Source organism: Melanostigma gelatinosum (assembly GCF_949748355.1).
Source record: "Melanostigma gelatinosum genome assembly, chromosome: 20".
In the NCBI taxonomy this organism is placed as follows: domain Eukaryota; kingdom Metazoa; phylum Chordata; class Actinopteri; order Perciformes; family Zoarcidae; genus Melanostigma; species Melanostigma gelatinosum.
Genome location: NC_136653.1, coordinates 16,955,118 through 16,977,957, shown reverse-complemented (window position 1 = coordinate 16,977,957; position 22,840 = coordinate 16,955,118). Strand labels below are relative to the sequence as shown.

Sequence of the window (22,840 nt, the reverse complement as noted above, 5' to 3'; positions counted from 1 at the left end):
CGAGGTAGCATTAAATGGAAGAGGAGATGGAAGAAGAAAGATTGGATATAGAGTGCCCAGCTGCTCTTTTAAAGGTTGTTTACCTAGAAACCCTTAGTATACCTGCTGCTAGCCTGTAAGCCAGAATGATGACACAGTATGTATCTGATGTCTTCTGGTATCTGGTGTCATGGGAGCTGACATTTCATTGTAATCATTGCAATAACCACCTCTGGGAGAACTCCTCAAATACGAAACTATCGACACTTGTCACCCCCAATTAGGGAGCAGTTTATGTGGTTTTGCTCCCATTCTCCTCCTCCTCCTTGTCTCGTGTGCGGTCTCAGAGATCCGTGGCCCCAGGGGGCCTGAAAGCTGTCTAGTAATCTGAGATTCAGATTAATACTGAATGAGATGGAGAGCGGCGTCGGCGCCGCAAATTGATTTCCACACACAGAGCGGCGTTTAAAATTTGAAAAAAATAATAATAATTGCGTCACAGTGGGATTCTAGTAAGTGTGCGTGTGTGTATGTGTTTGTGGCGCTGGTAGCGGTGGCAGGGATTGTGGTTTGTGGCAGCTACATCACCATGGAGACAGTGCCACTATATCGTGTCGGGAGGACTTTCACTGTCCTTCGCTGCTAACTTTCACAGTTGTGCTTTCACGTGGTTCTGCCCCTGATCCAACTGAACCACCATTTCACAGTCCATGTTCACTGCCAGATTACCCCAAATGTATTGAGAATGGCACTGCTGTGAAGGACAGGTGGCACAAGCTAATTCAAACTGCTGCTGGACTGAAGAGGATAGTGTCCTTTGGGCGAGAAGAGATGACTTGACGTTTTGGGTTTATCAGAAGCTGCAAATAATTTGGACAACGCTGGTCGACTGCGCAGGCTGTTTGTGCTGTAAAAAGACTCCGTTCTCCACTCTTCCACTAATATATTAGAAATCCTGCTGCTCATCCCCAATGTATTGTCCCATGCCCGAAATCACACAGAAGAGAGAGGCAGCAGAGTGATGGAGGCAGCGACACCTGCTAAATTCTCTTCAGACCGGCTCCGTCCCCCCGCGGGGCCAAACATTTGACATTTAACTACGGTAGCCATAAACAGGCCACTGGAAGTCCATCGGCATTCACTTTGTCTGGCACCGTTTTGTCTCTTTCCAGCTCTGCTCCATGGTGGTTTGCTGCTTTTCTCTGTTGTATTAATCGTTGAATTAATATATTTAGGCTTTAGACTATTTGAAGACATCTTCCACTAGTTTTTCTTTTATTTGTCATCCATCTGTTAATCTGTCTGAGACCAAAAACTCCGTGAAGTTTCCAAATGAAATAGAGGTATAATCTTCTTCGTGTTGTTCATTATTTTACCCGTTGGATGTCAGAACAAAAGGGCGTGTATCATATGTGGTTTATCACCGAATAATAGACTTTGTGAAGCCTACCAAACAAATCACCCGCAAGCTCTCGACTCCATCTCCGCCCCACCACAGCATTGAACCACCACTTCATCCATAATCTTAAACACTGTTGACTGTGTGTGTGTGTGTGTGTGTGTGTGTGTGGTGTCACCAATCTCATCCGAACCCTGCTGAGTCCGGCTTGTTTACCTATTCATTAATTCAGCCATGAGTGATGGCACACACAAACCAAAGCTCTCCATCCTGTGGTAATTAAATGTCTGTTGGTGAGACATTTTTCTATTGGAAAGCATTTTAAAAAAGGACACACACAACCACACACACACACACACACACACACACACACACACACACACACACACATACCCTGAGAAGCTGCTGGTGGGCGTCCGGGCTCGCGCTGGTAATTAGCGTGCTGAGTGGTTGCACTGATTGCTTCATTATTTCTCCGATAGGCATCTGTGAGAGATAATTGATGGATATTTGCAAGTTTGAAAGTCCGCACTAAAGCTCCTTATGTGAACATCACTCGTCAAACTTTAAGGCTACCTAGCAACACTGTTATTTACCACACACAGGTTTTGAAGTCACACACCCTCGTCTACCCTGAGCCTCTTGCATCAGACTTGCTCAATACGACACCAAAGCTCAATGCAATTAACTGCCATTGTGCAGTTACTCCACATGAACACATGAACGCTCTCGTACTTTGGTTGTATGATGCTGTTAGGAATTACTTCTAAATGTAGCTACATCACAGGACTTCAAAACTGATTCAGTATAATTTGTTCGCTTTGCTCACAGCGGTCCAGCGCGATGCTGTGAGCAGGAGAGCAATTACCAACTGCATGTCCCAGTTTCACAGACGAGGATTATTTTTGTATGCGACCAAGATATCGACGGCTGTTTTCTCACTAAAGGTTTCAGTCATTCAGTCGTAATCATTGTCTTTGTAACTGGGACTGTTTCCAAGATGTTTGTGGAGGGCTTTCTAAGCTCCAAGAGGAAACGTAAACGTGCTATAACATGCTAAGTTAGCTTAACTGAGATGGTACACATTATACGTTAGCATCCTGTTAGCATTAAGCTCAAAGCACCGTTGTACCTAACTCCAGCCACAAATAGCCGCTGCCACATTTAGCCCATGGCTGTTAGTCTTGTTTCAAAGTAATACGTAAGGCTTTTAGTATTTCCAGCTCCTCAAATGTGAACAATTGTTGATTTCATTCCTCCGTAAAGTAAGTCTCTTTGGACTTTGGACAAAACAAGCATTAGCATGACGCCACTTTGTGCTTTGAGAAATAGTGATTGCCATTTTCCCACTATTTGCTAAATAGATAATCCAATAATTATGAAAATACTAGATAGATTAATTAAAACTGTAAATAGTCATTAGTTGCAGCCATATTTAAATCAATTCGTCAATATGTAGACAAAGGTCTACTGAGTTTGTCAATTCATTTTATTTGTGTGCTTTCAGAGATATTCCTTTCACTTCAAAGCCCTTGCACCTCAGAAACAACAAAACATGTTGTCACTTAATTGCTAATAAATTATTTTCCGGTTCCTCCAGAGATACTTCATCACAAGTCGCTTGCTTCTTTGTCATTCCACTAAATTGGTTTGCGAAATTGTTCAAATTCGTCGTGATTTGCTGCTTTTCTGATAACAATACTTGCACCACAGGGTTGCTGTTTGCACCGTGACGTTAACCCAAGTGACTCTCCTCTGTTACCTCCTCCACTGTTACTGGACTCCCGCTGGACTGGCCTCAGTAGGGTCTCACTTTAAAATGTCAACGCTGTCAGGTCCCCACACCGTCATACCTGCTGTCATCTCCAGGTAAACATTACAGTCATTACAGCTGCGGCTGCCAGCGCTCCCTTTCCATCGAGTTTTACACTTCCATTCCCAAATCAAATACCACTTCTCAAATCATTGCTCTCTCCTGTGGTGGCTTGAGAAGAAAGGTCACCCCTGTCCGGATGGAAGACCCCCAGGCTCCATCACTCTGAAATAGTCACCTCCAGAGTCTGCCGGCATTTCATGCGTTGTGTGTGTGTGTGTGTGTGTGTGTGTGTGTGTGTGTGTGTGTGTGTGTGTGTGTGTGTGTGTGTGTGTGTGTGTGTGTGTGTGTGTGTGTGTGTGTGTGTGTGTGTTGCATCACATGCAATTTAGTCCTGGTGTAATTGGCTTATTAGGCCTTTAGTCTGTTTGGAGAATTGAGCAACTGGGCCACTCGTCCATGAGTAAATTCTCCACTTTCAGGCCAGTTGTCCTTGTCATGTTTTTGCTGGGTTCATCTGCCTTCATCCGTCAGCCTGAATCACATGGAGTAATGGATACGATGTGCGTGTGTCCGCACACAGCGAGCCGGACACACTCTCCGGACTAGCGGCTCTTGGAGTTAATCCGTCTCACTAATAGTGGGGGGGTGGAGCAGAGAGAGGGAGGAGGAGGAGGAGGAGAGAGGAGAACAATACAACGTCTCTCCCTCCATCTCCGGACACGTGGTCATCGCCCGGCGGGAAATCTCCGGACCTTGGACGTTCTCTACGGATGTTGCTCCTCTCGTTCACTCGTCCCCGCTGACTCTCCAGCGGTCTCTGCTGCGCCGCTCAAGGAAACGAGGTACAATAACCGCCCTCCCCTCCAGAAAACATCCTTCTCCGGGGCTTTTCGTTCCTGCCATTGTCACCAGCCAAGAGGCTGCGTCAAGGGGTAAAATTAGGAATGTGTGTGTAGAGTGAGGAACTTCCTGGACTTTCTGAGGTGTGTGTTCAACTGTTCCTGCAAACGTATGTTTGCAGCCCGTGAAGTGAGACAGGAAGTGTGGAGGGACGGTGGAAACAATATGTATTTTCCCTCCTTTAGCTTTGCAAACTCTTGTGTACAGCACTGGATTCCTGCGTCTGCCTCATGGACATTACTGAAGGCACCACAGGGCCTTTTTCCCTGTCCTGCTCCGGACATACGTAGCTCCTGTGTGGTTCATACTCTTAAGATCATCAGATCGTATGTTTTTACAGGAAAGAGTAAATTCCACTGCCTACTGTCACATTTTTGCTCCCTGACATCTTGAAATATGTATGTTGTTATTGAACAAAAGAATCGTTCGTTATTTCCTTTTTGGGGCTTCCTTTGTTGCGTTTGAGCCTCAAATGTGTAAGACACTCAGGATGTTCTCTTCCCCAACGTTTTTGGGTTGTTGCGCTTTAAAGAGTTGTTGTTCAACCAAAGAGTGATGTTGTATTCTCACATTGTTTAATTTGTCTTTAGAGACCCGAAGAAGTAAAACTACACAGTGTTATATTTGAGCCTTGGGGTCAATATGTTTGACAAAAACTCTCAAATCTCACTATTTCTTTTTGTAGTCATCAGCAGTTAAGATTTTAAATCATTAAGAATATTTGATCATGTATCCAGTATTTCACAACTGAATGTCCAATCTTGTAAATTATCTCATGACCCCTCTGATTTGACTCCCGATTCATAGGGGGGGGGGGGGGGGGGGGGGCAGCTTGCATCAGTCTATTGAATTTCACAGCATCTTTTAACAGTAATGATAACTTGAGTGCCGACAGACTTCAAACTGCTCTGACACAACAGCCCAGGGTTTGTTTTTCAACGCCCAGCATGTTGAAATAAGTACAAAGTCCCGCCCTGTTAATTATGTTACGCTGATTTCAAGGGATTAAGCTTGTTTGTGATATTGTGCCCTCTTTGTTGGTGGTCTTATTTAGCGTGGAGTAAAAACCTAGAAGGGTAGGGCTGGGTATCACGCCGAGACGGTTCAACCTTTGTCATCTTACATTTTTTAATCTCTCACCCTCGAGGCAAATAAAATTGCTTTCATGTTCATTTGTGATGCTTTGTAAGATGACATGAGTCATTTAGACATGCAGCTCGACGTCACCCTCCTTACACATGCGAGTATCCATCCTCTCATCAGAGCTGGATGAGAGGGCAGTTCAGGTTAAACTTTATCGATGTATGAGTCATCGTTTTCTTCCGACTGACTCTCCTCCCCTCAGAAACGGCTTCACATTGGGGACTTCTGGGGAGAAGCACTTTGACAAATGGTCCTTCGCAGTTTAATGTTGCAGCAGTCGTGCTGCAGTGCATTAATAGTGCCTCCACTCTCACCGGACCCAAAGTTTTGACTCCGCGTATCAAAGCCTGTGCTCGTGTTCTCGCTCTCTGTGGCGTTAATTAAAGATTCATCTGCTCTTGTGCCAGAGGGTAAAGTTCAGGGAGGCCTTGTGTTATTTGTGATGCATGCTGGGAGGCTGCAGTATAGATGGTGGCTCACACAGAAGCACCCTCTGCGTTGCAGTGCTGTGTCATGCTGTTTTGCTGTCGTGTTGGCTTGTCTGTTCGTCTCAGTTTAAAACCTCTCGGGAAGCGTCTGCTTTTATTGACGATCTGGAGCTAAAAATACCTGCTGCCTCACCAATCAGAGCAGAGAACAGGTCGAGCAGTGAGATGATTGGATGGGATGTTGCTTACTGTTATTGAATATAAAAGAGCATAAGCATACATCTGATCAATACATTAGAAATGAAAGTTGCACCAAGCAAATACCAGCAGCGTTATCTTACAGATTATTCTTCAATGATGGTGTTCATCTTGTTCATCTTTCTTGCTACTTTGTTGTTGTTTTTTGCATTTGCTCTCAAGTTTCATTCTGTGCTGAAATTATTTTACAAGTCTGACCATAGTTTCAAAATAATTTGGTCAAAATGAGGCAAATGTGCAGGGTTTTATTGAGGATTCTTTTAGATTGTTGTATACTGCACACATTTACTGTTGCAGTATTAATAAATTCATATTAATGCCCCGACTCGGATGTTAAGTCTTACAAATGCGTTGTTCAACCTTTGAGAAAAAACTAAAAATTTTACAAAGCTTCTCCAGCTGAGTCATTCTGTTTCGGCCTCCACCAGCAGGTCGGCCATCACCTTCACTGGCAGAAAGTGAGGTGTGACAGGTGTCCAGCCTGCTGCAGACGGGCTGTCAGATGGAGGACACCCACGTCACCGGCTTTACAGGGAAATCTGACCTCCACCTCTCCTGTACACGCAGACGTTTTGGACATCATGCGTTTAACTTTTCTCTTAAAAAATAAAACCCTAAATGTAGGCAATAATACAGAAAATCTATAATTGAATTAAGAAAATGTTTAACCTCTGGAATATCAAATATCTCAAACTACATTATTCCTTTTAATCTCCTCTGCAGCAGTCACATTCTGACATTCTGGCTTTTTCTAGCCACTCTGAGGCAGCAGAAAAAGATAAAAACGCAATACTGATTTATTATTACCATTTACAGTTTTCATGGTGAACCTGTTAGCCGTGGAACAACGAGCTGAAAGACGCTAAAACACTGCAGAGTTGCGTGAGAATGCTCTGTGGGTTTGTCACCATGAGCAGCCCTTTTGACATTATTTATAGTATCATTGTTGACATAAACATATAACATATTAGTGCAGCTTTAAAGCATTTAACTTGTCTGCATTCATGTGTCATCTCTCTGCTGTCTTTTAAAATGTGCACAGAGATACACATAGCTATAATACAGGTTGAGATTTCTTGTTTCCTTCTTGGTTCCTATATTTATTTCGATATATATGTCCCATAATTACCAGCTTCCAGACTGGCAGCTTTAAAATGCCCACTTTGGTTCAAGGGACTCAGAGCATGAAGGCCAAGCGTGAAGTAAAGATGAGAGAAGGGGAAGTGGGGAGCAAAGAGAGATGGGAGATGAAGGAGGAGAGAGGCCCTGCAGCTCAGGGCTTTTCTGCAACATCAAGCCCAGTGTTTGAACCGCTGAGATCACTTTACAGAGCGGTAACAGCCTCCCCCGACTTCTGGGAGTGAAGACAGCCGTGCACACATGCAAAGTTAGTCTATCGTCCCCAGCCGGCCAAGGATCCATGCCTGGAGAACACACAGCAATGAAAGTTATCACTGAACAGACTTCTCAGGGAACCGCTTGTCTCGGACTCTGGGAAGTTAAATCAAGAGCTGTAGTCAAAGCCACATTAGTTGAGTTTAAATCAAGCCTGAAAATAGTCTTTCTAAAAAGGAAAAACAATGCTTTTAAAGTTGGAGAAAGAACAGGGTTGTGTTCATTTTAGCAAACAGATTGCTCAGCTCCATATGCAGTCTAATTATTCACGTTTTCTCAAAGCTGCAGAAGTCTTGTAAAAGATCATTTTTTACATTATTCATGCTGCCTGCTGACATGCCCTTTCTCCCGTACTGTTCTCTTTTTCTGTGAAACGAAAAGCAATGCTTTGTCCACACGCATTACATCATTTTCACTTCATTAGTGCAGATTCAAAAAGGGAACGTAAGCTAATGAAATATCCCATTTTGAAAGTGGCACAGTCAGAAACAACTGCTGCTCGAAAATACCATTTTATCTCGATCTGTATTTATGTAATTTTGCATGCGTGTCAGCTTTATCAAATATTGATCTTCAAGGAGGATTTAAAAAACACGACATTATTATTATTCCTAATAGCGACATGTTGTAGATCTGCTCTTGCAGAGCTGGGATGCGTCAATGCATTTCCATAATTGTCTGGATTGTGTTTACACCGATGCACCAAAAAAACGACTGTCTCTGTGTCATTATGCATCCACTCAGTGGGGTGAATTTAACTGTCATCCGAAGCCCCTTTCACCTATTTTGCAGCGATGCTCCTTCTTTGATTGTGTTACTGGTTGTGACAAGCGTAGCGGGGACGTGACACGCTGTAGTCTCACGTTACTCTCCATCCCCAGGCTGCTCGCAGTAAAGCAGCCAGTCACTCGCTCCGTCAGGGGGTCACACGAGGACGGAGAGAAGAGGATATTTACGACTCAGACAGTGGCGTGGGTGAGCTGCATCCCAATGTCTGCTCCTTTACCGCCCGGCTCAAACACGCCCTCACTAGAGAAGGAATACGCCTGAGCAGAGCATTTGCAGGTAATACAGGTATCCAGGTGTGTGAGTGTCTGTGCAAAAAAAAAGATGATCCACTTATAGGAGAAGTCTATCAACTCAGATTCAGTGTTCGTCACCTAAGAGCTTGTCTACGTGTGATACATTGAGGTGCTTCGTGATGATTTACCTTTTTTTTTTGGGCTGTTCAGACTTTCTCCCGCTCTGTTCCTTCTATTTCTGTTTCAGTTGATTTTGTACTCTTCCCATAATCGCCCTCTCCCTTTCTTAAAATGTGTCAAAGGAGGCTTTTTGTGTCCTCTATGATGGATTCCACTGCGGGTGATTATCGAAGCACAGGGGACATCTCCGACAGAGATTTTACTGTGTGCTGTTGGCCTGTCAGGTCTGACTTCAATGGCAATCAAATGCGTTCTCCGGCAGCGCTACTTCAATCATCCCGAGTGCTTGATATTCAGTCGGCGGTGTCGTCTTTCCAGGGATATAGCACAGTCTGCCACAGCTTCCTCCCCAGGGCTCTGTTACCTGTCTCACTCTTTGTTCCACTGATTCCATCCCCTGCTGAATCTGTCAGACCGTCTGGCCTTCCCTTGGTTTTAATGAATGTGTTTTAATCATTCAGTGATACAGTGAGTCTGGCACCTTCTCTCACAGTGTAAAAACATACCAGCGCTGATCGACGTGACTCCCTAAAGATTAGACTTTATTTCAGACTCGAGTCTGATTTACGTCATAAAACTGAGGTCTTGAACTCGACAGCTGTGGAGCTTGACTTGCCCCAAACGACTTGACTTCAGTCTTGAGACTTGGGTCCACAAAACGAGGACTTGACTTGGACTTGACTCCTGTGAGAGTAGCAACCATCCTCCGGTTCCCCCTCAGGTAAACACTGTTAGCTCCTTTCGCCATTGTTTGCACTATTAGCACTATTGCACTATTAGGATTTGAGCTTTGACTTGCATGAAGACTTTACATAAAACGTTACATTTGGACTCGGGTTGGACTTAAGTTCCAGACTCGGGCTTGACTTCTGTGGGAACTGACTCAATGAAGACTTAACTCTTTGATAGATTTTGGTCGGACTGAAGTCACAAAAACTAGACTCAAGACTTGATCTGTACTTGATTTACTTCGGACTTGACTCATTGAGGACTTGCCCAGAGATTCTGACTTGAGTTGAACTTAAGTCACAAAAAATAAGACTTGAACTCTGACTTGGACTTGAGAACTATGAGACATGAAACTTGACAGCAAAGGCCCAAGTTTTCATAAATTGGTAAGATCTTGACATTCACTTTACAATGACTTGACTTGGACTGGCCCTAGAGGACTCGAGAGCTCCAAAATATGTAAAAAAAACAGCTGTGACGTGCACCAGAAGCTCATGCTGTAAAACTCTCTTCATGAAAATGGACTCTGTTGCAGCTGTACAGATGGGCAGGAGATCTAGATTTATCTCTCCGTCTGTGTCCCACATGTGCTCAAACGCCCACAGATAGGGCTTTGGCCATGATTCCTCTGATGAATTGCTTCAGTAATTGGTCGTGGCCGTGTGTGCGTGCGCGCTGAGTGATGAAGAGGCCGGTGATGCTGTTCTTCTCCTCCTCGTATGCCTCCGAGCGCAGGAGCTCCGAGAGTTCTCCTCTGAACGAGTTAGAGATTCATTCATCCTGCGAGAGCCACGGAAACAGAAGTGTCTGGTGCGCATGCTCAAAATCAAGTCAAAAGTCGATTTTATGTTTGCCTGTTTCTTTAGGTTGCTTTTTATGATAGAGGGCTAAAGAAACAAAAAACAATGCCGCTGATATATGTGACATATGGTGACGAACACACTCAGAAGAGAATGTTCCAGTCCTGTGCTGTTCTCCGCGGCTTCTACATTAATGACTATTGACAAGCGCATCGTCTTTACTGCTACACTGTCCTGCCTTCTCAGCACTGACGTATGAAATATGCTAACTTGTGGACGACGGCAGAGACACAGATGTGAGCTGACAGCTTGCTCACTGAGCACATTCGATTTGTCTGTATAAGCATGATGCCGGCATCCTGAGACATAAGAACATAAACCTGGAGGCGTTTTTCTTGTTGAAGTTGACCGCTTCATAGACGGGAATTCGTTTGGAGAAGCTCAATATATGTGCATATTATTGGTCACTTGAACTCTAACATTTGGTCTGAATTTCCATTTTGTTTCACTTCTATGTACTCTGACATCATGTTTAGGTTTTCTGTTGAGGAGAGGTTGTTGTTTTGACGTAACCAGTCACAGAAACAGTTACCGCAACATTTTTCACACTGTTTGCAGAAATTTGCAGATTTAAAAGTTGATATTTCTGTCGGTGAACAACCTGTGCTTCCATCTCAACCACGCTGGTTGCATATTTTTCTGTAAATATGCACTTTTCCCCTGAGGACCATATAGGTGCTCTGCAGTGGCCCTACCTAACGTTGGTCCACTTGTTCCACCTGTAATTATTCCATTAGTTGTAAAAAAAAACATTCTGCACACTTTTTTACGTCCAGTATTTTTTTAAATAAACAATATTGAAGCTAATATGCTGACTTACATGCACAGAGTAAGAGCTTTCACATGTTTCCTGCTTTGGTGCAGCCACATAAAGTACGGTAGTGACTGACTGGGACAAGGTGATGTGTCTCCTCCGGTGCCACTTCAGAGTGAGTGGCATGCTGGGAGCCTGATGCTCTTTTAATGACTGGCGTGTTGCTGTGCCGCGGTACAGAGCTTGGAGGGGAGTAATGCGGCTGATTGATAACCTGCACATCCCCCGCCAGCCTTCATGACGCAGCACCTGCAACTCATCCAGCCAGGTTTACCATCCAGGGGCCACGACTGACAGCGCTCACGCATACAGCTCACCGCTGTGACTCAGCAAATATGGCCGCCTTCAGGGATGGAGGGATTAGACAGCTCCCTTGAAACCTATCCCTGCTTTGTGGTTCTTGCCGCTTGCATTTAATTTAGGCCTGTTGTTGGAGGGAATCAATACTCGTAATCATTCAGTTGTTGTGTGTATCCTGCAGGACAATTAAGTTATCAAAGCCCCAGAGTCTCTCTTGAGTCACCGGCACTGCTTTTCAACCCACACACTGACGGAAAATGTTCTCATAACAGAATTGTTCATCAGTAATCAGGATCCCTGTTGCGCAATAAGCCACAGTCAACGCGTCAACACTCCCAGAGTGTAACGAATTGCAGCCACTTTTTGGGACGAAACACACGGACAGAGCAAGAAACAGAGCGATCGGGGAATGTTCGTTGATTTCCACCAAAGGGTAAAACAGCATCAAGAAAGAGACATGGACACCCTCTGTGTGAGCAAGGCCCCTGGGTCGCTGTGGGAGGGCAGGCTGAGGGAAGTTTGCCTCACACAACTTGAAATGGAGCTGAGATCACATCAAGTCTGGGAATTAATGCAATTAATTCAGCATTGAAGTAATCCGATTTTTATGTGATCACACTGCAAGTCTGCTGTTGACGCTGTAAGATCATTTTCATACATCATTGTGATTTGCTGCGTGCATCTCTTCAATTATGTCTGAGCCACAGGTTTCACGCTTTTCACCTCTCTTTATTCTGTAGAGAGAAGCTTCATGACACAGAGATAAAAGCCAAAGCGTGAGAGCGTGGCATCAGAACAGCAGGAAGAAAAGCATCAGTCAGACCAGTCGTGATTGGAGGTCCAGTTATCAGTTGACTGTGAGAGCACAACACTGTAGTTCGCACCCTCGTTGTCGCCTCCCACACTTCCCTCCTCCTCCTCCTCCTCCTCCTCCTCCTCCTCCTCGCTGTGGGCAAGCAGCCAGCCTGCTGCCACGGCTCCTAAACATAACCGCAGAATAGAGGGAAGTCCAAAATTAAAAGCATTGTTATCCCTGCGGCCGGTGGCCACGGAGAGTCGGAGTGACAGGCTTATTTCATTGTGACGTCCCGGGTGGCCTTGGCTTTGGCCCGTCTGTACCCCCCTCCAGACACACTATTCAGACCAGGACCAGGTCCTGTCAGCAGGACTGCAAACACAAAGCCTGCATCGAGTCCCAGAGAAGAGCTTGTTACTGGATTTCTCACTGGTGAGTGGGAATTTATGTCATTCTAAATCCACCTCTTTTCTTATCCCCCCCCCCCCCCCCTCCTCTGATTCAGTCCGATCCCCGAAATGTCCTTGTGAATGAATTTCAATCTAATGTACTATTAGGGTTGCCATGGTGATGGCTGCCGTCTGTGTGCATGTCAGTTGCCATGCAACTTTTTTTTTTCTCCCTCTACAGTAGAAAGCTACACTGCTCTGTGCACAGCGCTCAGCCCGACACGTCAATCTGTGTCCGTGTGATGCATTATCCGATCTATTACTGTTGAAGCCAGTGTCGGCATGAATGAGGGGGCTGCATTTTGGTAACGTAGCAGCAAGGTCTGTGTGAGCGGACTCCGCCTCCACGCAGGGCCTCCATCCGCCCGGTAGGAATCCCTTGTGCAGCAACGACGACATGATCCCTCACCAGCTTCCCGGTCCAAGTCCGCGGCACTGGAAGCGAATCCAGGTTTCTGTGTTGGTGGGACAGCGTTGGGCATTGCAGCAACAAAACCGCCAGCTGCAGCCGGGGAATCTCTCATCCTGTCTGAGGTTTTAGTGCCGCGACCCTGACTGTCATCTCATATTATCTTCTACCTGCATGTGCTCGCAGCAGCAGCAGCAGGAGGCCTGTCTTTTGTCCATGCAGCTTCTCCTCCTCTCAACAACAACCTTGCTCTAACAAGTATAAAACACTCCGTGCCACTATCTCTGCTCTCCCCCCACCCACCTTCGCCCGGCCTCACCCTTTGTACCCTGCAAATTAAAGAGCGTGTCTGTGGGGCTGAGCTGTCCTGGCAGCGCTGAGGAGGTGTAATCACCGTGGAGAGGCTCAGCTGCTCTCATCGCACCGTGCCATTGAGCTCATTAGGCCGGGAACATCATGATGCCAACAACAACAACAAAAGAAAGCACAGGGAAGGAGTAAAGCTCCAAGGGTATGGAGCTGCAGCATTATGGTGGGGCTATGAGTGGAACGCGATGATGGGTTTCGGGACGGTTGCAGCTAGTGTCATTTCTTCAGATGTGAAGCTGGGAAAAAAAGTGCCGAAGGGCACTTCCACAAAGGGAGGTGAAAACACACACATGCACACACTCCTCTGGGGGTGAAAGGAGGTGTGTGTGTGTGTGTGTGTGTGTGTGTGTGTGTTCTTTCATTTAACACAAGGCCATCAGTGAGTCATTCTCCCAAAGAGCAGCCTTGGGTTCTTGCCTGGCTGACACACGCAGTGGCTGTCTCAGAACAAGGCTTACTGGTCAATGTTTAATGCTCTATCATCGGTTTTCCTCACCAGCACAGCCTGCAGGATGCCAGTGCTGATTTGGAGGCTGACCATCGCTGCACCTGGTCTTTTATTGTGACATTTCAGTTCGGTGTAATTCATAGTATCCGCTGTGAGGGGTCATTACAAGGATTAAACCGTCCAGGTTAAGACACACAATCTGATCTGCAATCCCCTCTTACTTTTCCGTGTCTACTTTACGTCTACCTGCCCGGACACGATGACAGTATATCACACGGATCTTTGACCGTGACATTGGGCTGAGTTACTTCTTACCTCTCTGTCTCTTTCTCTCTCTGTCTTCACTAGAGAACCATGAGCACTGTGGAGGAGGAACCGGATCACATGATACCATGAAGACAAGCCTGCAGGTCCTGCGCTGCCAGCTGCTGAGTGAGTAAACCCAAAATACTGCTGGAGACCTGATAAATGCCTTCAGGGAACCTGTAGATACTGTATTTACAGTGTTGTATCCCCTTAGTTCTAGTTCTAGCCCGTGCTGCTTTCAATTCAGAGGACACGATCACATCTCTGTGCACAGCTCTGGCAGGCCACCAGCGCAGAATGTCACATGAATATGGAGCATGGAGGGTCAGACTGGGACCCACCGGACTGCTGGACGGTTAGCTAAACAGGCTGGTGATGATATCTGGTATGCGCCCCCGAGCGCCTTAACATCCTCAGGCTGCATGCAAGAGACGAGACGCTGCAGATAGAAGAGAACTGAGACGGGTGATGCCGCTTCATGATAGGTGACAGAGCAGGAAGAGATGTCCTCTGTGCTGTTCTTTGTTCGTAGGTCTTCTGCCTTGTCAGTGCTGCCGATGTACTAAAGCGAGCATGTTGTGATGACATTATACTCCTAAAACAATGCGGAGAAGTTACCGTACTTGTTTCTAAAGAATTTAGCTCTTGTTTGTCTTCAAAGTAAGGCAGTTGTTTGCGAATTGTGTTTTGAAATCGGCTCCTCGGAAGTGTGAATGAGTACAGAAGGCTGGAGTAATCCTGCAGTCTGACTTTGTCTTGTCTTGTATGATTGAAGTGTCTTGTTGCAACAGTTTGTGGTCTTTTTAAAGCCGCCAGCAACAGTAACAATGTTGAAATCTTCTGTAAAGGGGAAAACATTGGCAGTGTCTGTGGCTTTAATGGAGTTGTATAACTGCAAGCCTACAATTCAGTGTTGTCCCCAGATTCCAGACAACTTCCTGTTTAACGTCTCTCCTTCCTGTTGCCGCGGTCAGTCGCTGTAGCCAAATCATTATACCGATAAACAGCACAAGGACTCTTTGTTGTTCTTGTTTTCACATTCTCCCTCCGTCTGATTCTCAGATAAACGTGTCTCGGTTCAAAGCCGCCGCAACTCGACAAACAATTTTGCAGGAGCAGTCAAACAGGAAGCCATTATCCTGTTACGAAAGCTTTCCCCTCTTATCTCAGGGCTCACATCTGTAGCGCCCTCCCCGCTCCGCCGCTTCACCCACTCCGCCCATCCAGTCCTCCTCCACCAGGACGGTTCCAGCGGTCCACAGGATGTGCCCTATCTGTCTGTTTCCCCCCACGGGACAGACACCCAGAAGCAAACCAAAGGAATGTGTGTGTCTGTGGTACCGCAGAGATGACTCTATATGTATGTATACGCCCAGGAACATGTATACAGGAGGATGATCTCATGAAGTGCAAGGGTTTATTATTGTCATCATACAATACAGGAATGTACAATGGAATGTCGTTGAGTCATGAAAGAAGAAACTTCTATTCTACATCCGTGAACAACATCGTCAAACAGAAAGGAAAAGCTTTTATTTCCTTTCATGGTGAAATGCGTCCAGTTTTTTATAGCTTTACAGTTTCACGTATTTCATTTGTTCTTTTCTTTACAACCGCAACTTTTCAATGACAAATTTCAAATTCAAACCGTATCCTTGTGTAGTGAGAATGGCACAACCTTTATTTATTGTTTCAGTAACCGTGACAAGAGGAGGAGGATGATGAGCAATAGTAAGAACAGTACCTACGCAGACATTTACTCAGGCTCAAGCTCTTGCAGTGGAATGTACATTTACTCAGTAAAGTACTTAAAGGACCAGTGTGTAGAATTTAGCAAGATTTATTGGCAGCAATGGAATATGATATTCAAAGCTACGTTTTCATTGGTGTATAATCATCTGAAACTATGAATCTTTGCGTTTTCGTTAGCTTCTAGAGGGCGCACTTCTCATTTTTACATTTACTGAAGGCCACTGTAGTTCTCAGACACACGTTGAAAGGGAGGAGTGAGCGGCGGGGTATTCATTTGGATGTAATCTGCAACCTCACCACCACAAGCCACAATATCCTACACAGTTTTGAGGTACTTTACTCAAGTATTTCCATGTTATGCTACTTTCTACTTTTGCTCCAGTCAGGCGGCAACCTCTGGGTCTGAAAAGTGAAGCCCATGCCTGAAACTTGTCAGCAGGCTGCGACTCCTCAGGTTGCAAAAAGAAGTCTGATTGTAAGTCTATGAGAAAATGACCCTACTTCTCACTTGATTTATTACCTCAGTAAACATTGTGAACACGAGTTTATGGTTAATCTCCGACAGTGATTTGATAACTCTCTCTCTTACTTTGTGATTTATTATTATCGATTACCGTGCGCTCGCCAACAATATATAAAGTCGTCAAAATCAGCCCCACCATTGCCAGCTGCATCATTAAAGCGATGCTTAACGCATCCCAATATGTATATGCGCCGGTATATGATGTGATAAAGGCTCATTGGTATTCTGATGAGCGCTGTAGATAAAGCCTCTCCATTTGCCCGAGGGATTTAGAGGGAATCCCATGGGGGTTTGTCTGCTGGTTGTGATTAGCATAAACGAGGCTAAATGGGATCCACGGAGGGCCGGCAACCTTAATTATTGGTTCTGGTTCTATGCCCTGGGGCTTTCCAACCAACAGTAATACATGCTATCCTATTGAGTAATGAGGTGGACGTACAGCGATTCCCTTTAGTTCTCGTACATTTGCTTCTCAGGCATTCATGTGTTTATTCAAAGCAACTTACAGAGAAAGTGTAGGTGGAGGGGTTTTCCGAGGGCACATTGACTTAGGTGTTGATAGACACACACTGTTTATATTCATCATTCGAACAGCATCAGTCTATAGATCAGGTAAATCCTAAATACTTTGTCAGATACCGTAACATTTTCACGAGGCCCATAGTTATTATTCAGGAGGTTGAAGCAACCTGGGGGGAGTTAGATTCAGTGTTTATCCACCATGATTTTAATCCTGGTTGTGGGTCGAGGTCTTAGAGGAAACCTTCAGACCTTAATGCTGAGAAATACAATTTGCAAAAACTATAAATGACAGTTAACTCAGATCAATGAATATAGATCTTTGAAGATGAAGGTGCTACAATACATTGAGCTATTGCTTAACCTAAGTAATTAAAAAACCTCCACATACTTCTGACGTACGTTCAATCTTAATGCCGGTTTTATCACTGTGTTGCAGTTTCATTTATTCATACATTCATTCATTTTGACCCTCATACGTACGGTTCTTCTTTATTCCCGATCATGCCGCCTTAGCAGGGAGACGACGGAGCAGTAGAAGTTCATAAGTGCAGCCCGGTGAACCGTCACGAGTCCTGTTGATGGATGGTTTTGCAGGCAGCTCCAATTTTTGGCTTCCCGTAGAGCCTCCAATTCGAATAGTGCCACTGACAGCTGCCCGCTGATGATGTGACACAACCGGCCGCGCTCCAACACTTGCCTCATCGGCAGATTGTCACTGTCGAACCACATCTTTCTCCATTGCATGTAGCATGAGTTGACCCCTGGAAAGAAAGATAAATGAATGATTGGTGGGACAAAGCCTGCATTGGATCAGTGCGCAGCATCCTGCTTTGCAACATGATTTATTGATGTCCCCGATGGCATCAATTGAGGACTTCAACGAATGTCACCCGGGAGCCTATGCATTTCAAGAGAGCCCTAATTCAGCAGGTTTTCCTGCATAAATTGCCCCTCCCTCCATACACCCCGAGCATGGAAAACAGACGGCATTAGTCACATAAATGGGGGCATAATCTCACAGTAATATCTTCTGGTCGTTGTTTGTCTCCATGATATTAGCATGTGCTATTCTGAGGTGATCAGTCAGCTGGGCGGTACAGATAGTGAGGGCAACAGGTTGGTGTGAGTGATAACAGTGTGAGCTGTGAGGCTCCTTCCGGTCCAGACAAGGACACAAAGATTCAGAGGTGTGTTGTTGTCCGCCTCCTCTTTTTGCGTCATCAAATGTTTTAAAAATAATATGCCTCCTATAATGCGCCAATCTCTCACACCGTATTCTCCTTTGAGTGCCCTTTTTTTGGACCTTGATGTAATGTGTCTTATCCAACCTTTTTTTCCTTTTGTCTGTGTCTTACACCTCCCTCTCTTACTCCCCGCTACACCTCTGGCATCCTCGCCGCACATTTCCCCACCCTGCCCGACCACGCTGTTCTTCCCCTTTTCCATCCAATTTTCCGATGTTAGTCCCGTTGCTTCAACTCAATAATGGATGTTCATGAAGCTCAATTCACTTCTCGGGCCTTTTCAATAATTTCTCTCGTTAATTCACCCGCGGTGCCTGCTCCCCCCCCATGCGTGTCTTTGTGGAGGACGGCTCTCGGTCTGCGTTCGCCCTGCTTATGCTCTCACTCCATCAGCCAGACACACAACCGTTGTGACAAATTACACCCATTTGCCTCAGTGGGCAACACAGTGCATGTATAAGAACACACGGATGCTTATGTAATCCCTGCACATGCTGAATTTTAGCAATATAACATTCATTGTTCGGGTCAGAAATAGATGGATTTCTTGTTTCCGAACAGTGAAGGTTGAAAGTCACTGCCACAATGTAATGATAGCTTGGATGGATATTTTCATTTAAAATGTAACTGTGTCCTCTAGGCCGCAGTAAGGCAGGTTTTGTTGGCTGACTTCTGCTTTTAGCATGTTTAAGAGATCAATAAAGACGCTGTTGTTATTGGACATGTTACTCCTAATGCAACTCCAAGTCCCGTTTGTTGTTTTTGTTGTCAAACTGCTAAATAAGGCTAACCGCCACGTGTGTTTTTTTACTATGTTGTGTCGTTGCCTGCATCACTTTGCAAAGCTTTCAAGGCTGAACACAGAAAAGTCTCTTTCACAAATAAAGCAACTTAAAGGAAACCAGCTGTTAAGAGGTACATTTATATGCCACTCTTTCAGAGATATATCTCAGCTGCTTTTGTAAACTTCAGTTTTTAATGTTGACACAGTTTCCGATTTTTGTCTCCCTGAACAATTACAAGCGTTAAAAATGTGAGTTTTTTTTTTGTCATTCCAAGCCATCACTGTGCCACATCTGTCAGCTGCCACACAGTCCAACGGAATCAGTTGAAATGAATATTAATCTCCAGGGTGAAGCCGCACATCTGAGTTTCTGATCAGACACAGCGGAAGAATGTGTTCCCGTGTGTGTGTGTGTGTGTGTGTGTGTGTGTGTGTGTGTGTGTGTGTGTGTGTGTGTGTGTGTGTGTGTGTGTGTGTGTGTGTGTGTGTGTGTGTGTGTGTGTGTGTGTGTGTGTGTGTGTGTGTGTGTGTGTGTGTGTGTGCTTGAGCATTAAGTTTGTCCATTTTGTTTGCAAAGGGAGCCCGGGTGTTGTTTTATTCAGTACCAGCACAGTGTCGGGTTGCCAGGTTTGCGTACTGATTGAAGGTATGAACTCAACCCGGGCCACGGCATTGTCAACACCCTCGCTCTTGATTGGCCTCTTTAATCTTCTTTATCTACATTTTTTTGCATTGATAAACATATTCATAACTCTACAATGCTTGCAGCTGTCAGTGTTTAATATATTAATCCTATGATTTGGACGTAATACTGCCTTTATATATTATTTCCATTTTGTCTTTCTGTCTCACTTCCTTTGTGTTTTTGTTCATGCACTGTCCTCCGTATATAATAATTTGTGAACTGTTTTTCTTCTGTTGAGCACATCAAAGGGCCTTATCCTCTAAATGTGTGCCAAAGTGACCACTGTTCACATTTCAGACGCTCGACAACAGCCCCGATACTTAAGCTTTGATAGCTTGGGTTTGTCTGTGTTCCATTTCCCTGCTTAAAGGATCATCTTAGGAGAGACAAGCAGTCATGAATCAAGGGATGGCCATGTGTGTTGTCTCCTCAGATATGAGTCTGGAGTGGGCTCCGTGGATTAGAGACGTGACAGGCTTGGATAATGGAAGACGGGGGGCCTGGACCCTCTGTCCTGGTAGTCTGTGTGATATGGAGTAATATGACTCATGATTCAGAGGCTCAGTTTAAATAGCCAGTGCTGTGGGGTTCTGCTGCTGTGGTGTATTTTAAATCTCCCCTGGTGAACAAAGAGGACCGAGGATGGAGAAGCTTTCAAAAGCTTTATAAAAGAACTGCACAATATGTCGCCATTTCCTCCGGGACCGAGTTCGTGCAAAGCGTACACGATAAAACGCAGATCGGCAGAGATCTTTTCCAGACGTGGTTTGTGTGCGAGTAGTTGCAGAATTGCGGCAGTGTATGGTTGATTGCGTGCAGCGTAATGTCTCAGGGAGACATCGATTAAGACCTCAGAGAGGCCGGGTTAGAGTCCCGAGGCGGGGTTGGAGTCCCACGCTATTTTGTGTTTTAATAACTGTTTTTATTGTTTCAATGTATGTTTTAAATCTCCTTTACTTTTGCCTTGATGCTTTTAATGGTTTCATGTGAAGCACTTTGAATTACCTTGTTGTTGAAATGTGCTATACAAATAAACTTGCCTTGCCTTGCCTTCAAAGAAATTTCAGGTGACCGATATTGACATTCGCCTGGGCTGTTGTTGTTTTTTTTAATTCATCATTTCATGACATATTCTGTCCCTTTCTTTCTACATGTTCAACAGATTTTCTCACCTATTCTCCCGACTCCCTCTCGTCTGCCCTTCTTGGTAATGGAAACTCGGTTTCCATAGTTACTGAGCACCATTATAAACGTTGGCCACGACATCTGGGTCACACAGATAGCTTCAGACTCTCTTTCTATGACTTCTTTACTGTTTGTGAGTCCCATGAATACCAAAACAATCATGATCCTTCATTCTCTCTCTGAAGCCTCCTTAAATTGAAGGTTTTTCAACACATTTTTCGTTCATTCATGTCAGCACGTTGGGTTTTTTTGCACATTTCTTGGAGGCTTTTCTTGTCACAAGCATGATGCATATTCAGGCCCATGGTGTGTGCATCTGTAAGCGCTAAAAGATACTTATACTTACTTCCTTATGCATTCTCTTGAATGGCTTTAATCCAACATGCCAGTGTTTACTGAATGACTTTCTGTGCAGATCTAGGCCACCTTAGCTCTCTGACACGCTTGGAAAGAGACGGGTGAGATTTTCATTCGGTTGCAATACAACCTCACTGCTAGATACCACTAAATCCTGCACATTTCAGTGAGTGTTTTTAAAGGACAAGACTGCAATATTCTACATTTGTCAACAAATCCCATAAAAAGAAAAACAAAACAATTAATTGATCCCACAAACACCTTTTTTCAGTTTACATCCTTAGGAATAAATGCAAGAGTGCCACAGAAAGGTTTGGAAGTTGGAAAGTGTCTCGACAACCTAACAGATTGTTGGTTTTAGTCTTTTCATGAGATTTGTTGTAAATCAAAAAGGAAGACAATATTGCCAGCGTCATCCTTCAAGCAATTCTGCAAAAATGTTTGAAACAAAATACAAACAAAATACAAAATAATGGAGAAACTTTTAGTCTCACACCGTCGTCGTACTGTTCAGCATCGTGTGGCAAAAACATCATCATAACCTCATTCAGACAGGAATTTAGACAATGTTAGCTTTGTGTTACTGCGTGTTCTGTTCTCAGCTGAATACATAGAAACCGCCTGCTGGGAGCGGTTCACTAATGCGTCGCATTATCTGTGTTTAACAGTGTCAATAAGGGATGGAGGGGAGCAAAGGGGAAGTTATTAAGCCTTTGCACGTTCTTTCCTGCTGTCTGGATAACATAATAGGACCAATATTCCCCACAGGCACCTGCTAATGGCTTGTCTCGACACAGCCTCCGTATGGGATTGAGCTTGAGATCTGTCAATTTCTCTGAGATGGTTTTAGCATGTTAAATGGGCTATTTTGACACTATGACTGTCATGAACACATTTTGTCTGATAAAGCAAGTGACGATTTCCAAATGCATTTTTTACTTGATTATTTGTTTCAGAAAACGTACTAACTCAGACAATCTATCAAGACATCTCATTGCACAGCACTGAAAATAATCAAAACTATTAAAACATCCATTAGAAATGTACTAAATCAACTTTTTTTCAGTGTTATCTGGAGATTGATATCAAATAATTGCTTGTTGTATTATGACCTTGGTAAAAAAGAAAAGTGAGCTCTTTAAGAATTTCTGCAGAGTAACAAAGCTTGAAGATCCTTACGTCTTAGACGTGCATGGGTGCACACAGTGTAGTGAATAATGTAGTTGATAAAGAACTAGGTGAGTGACAAACACCGGCCATTCAGTCGATAAAAGGCAGAGGAGAATAATGAATGCGAGACAAGACTACGCGTCTCTATTGAACACCTGAGTTTCAGTTTCAACTGCCGGGCTGCTCTCTCGCCTTGCTTTGCGTGGCAAGATCCTTGAGGGAAATGATGTGAAGACAGACAGACATGCTGAAAAACACACCCACAGGGAAATAAACCCAATAATTCATGAAGCTAAGAGGATAGTCTGCACCATCATCCTGTGCTAATCGCCAGCTTTCTGTCTCTTTCTCTACAGGTGTTCTAGCAGTCCTAGCACTGCCAGTAGGACTGGTGTCATCAGCACAGGAGCTGTACCTCAGCCAGACATCCCGGGACCCCGACTCCATGGCAGCCGCCCACAGCAGCCCCCTTTCTAGCCCCGAACCTTCCCCTCTGGACTTGCATCAGGAAGGCTCCAGCAGCGGGGAATGGTCATCCAAAGGAGGCACTCAACCCTCAAACATCATCCTCCCCACTGTCGCCCTCCACCCTTTGGCTATGCCTCGCCCAGCCCAGAC

At 44.8% G+C, this 22,840-nt stretch overlaps 1 protein-coding gene across 1 annotated transcript in view; it reads left to right on the top strand.

Annotated features, from left to right (window-relative positions):
- Positions 1 to 3,650: 3,650 nt before the first annotated feature.
- Positions 3,651 to 22,840, top strand: part of tmem108 (transmembrane protein 108) — a gene marked incomplete at its 5' end in the record, with an annotated part of 20,253 nt that continues 1,063 nt past the window's right edge. The window contains 6 exon segments of the mRNA XM_079292377.1: positions 3,651 to 3,740; positions 3,833 to 3,903; positions 3,905 to 4,001; positions 4,003 to 4,036; positions 14,043 to 14,126; positions 22,579 to 22,817. Of these exon segments, the coding sequence (XP_079148503.1) occupies positions 3,651 to 3,740; positions 3,833 to 3,903; positions 3,905 to 4,001; positions 4,003 to 4,036; positions 14,043 to 14,126; positions 22,579 to 22,817 (615 nt within the window).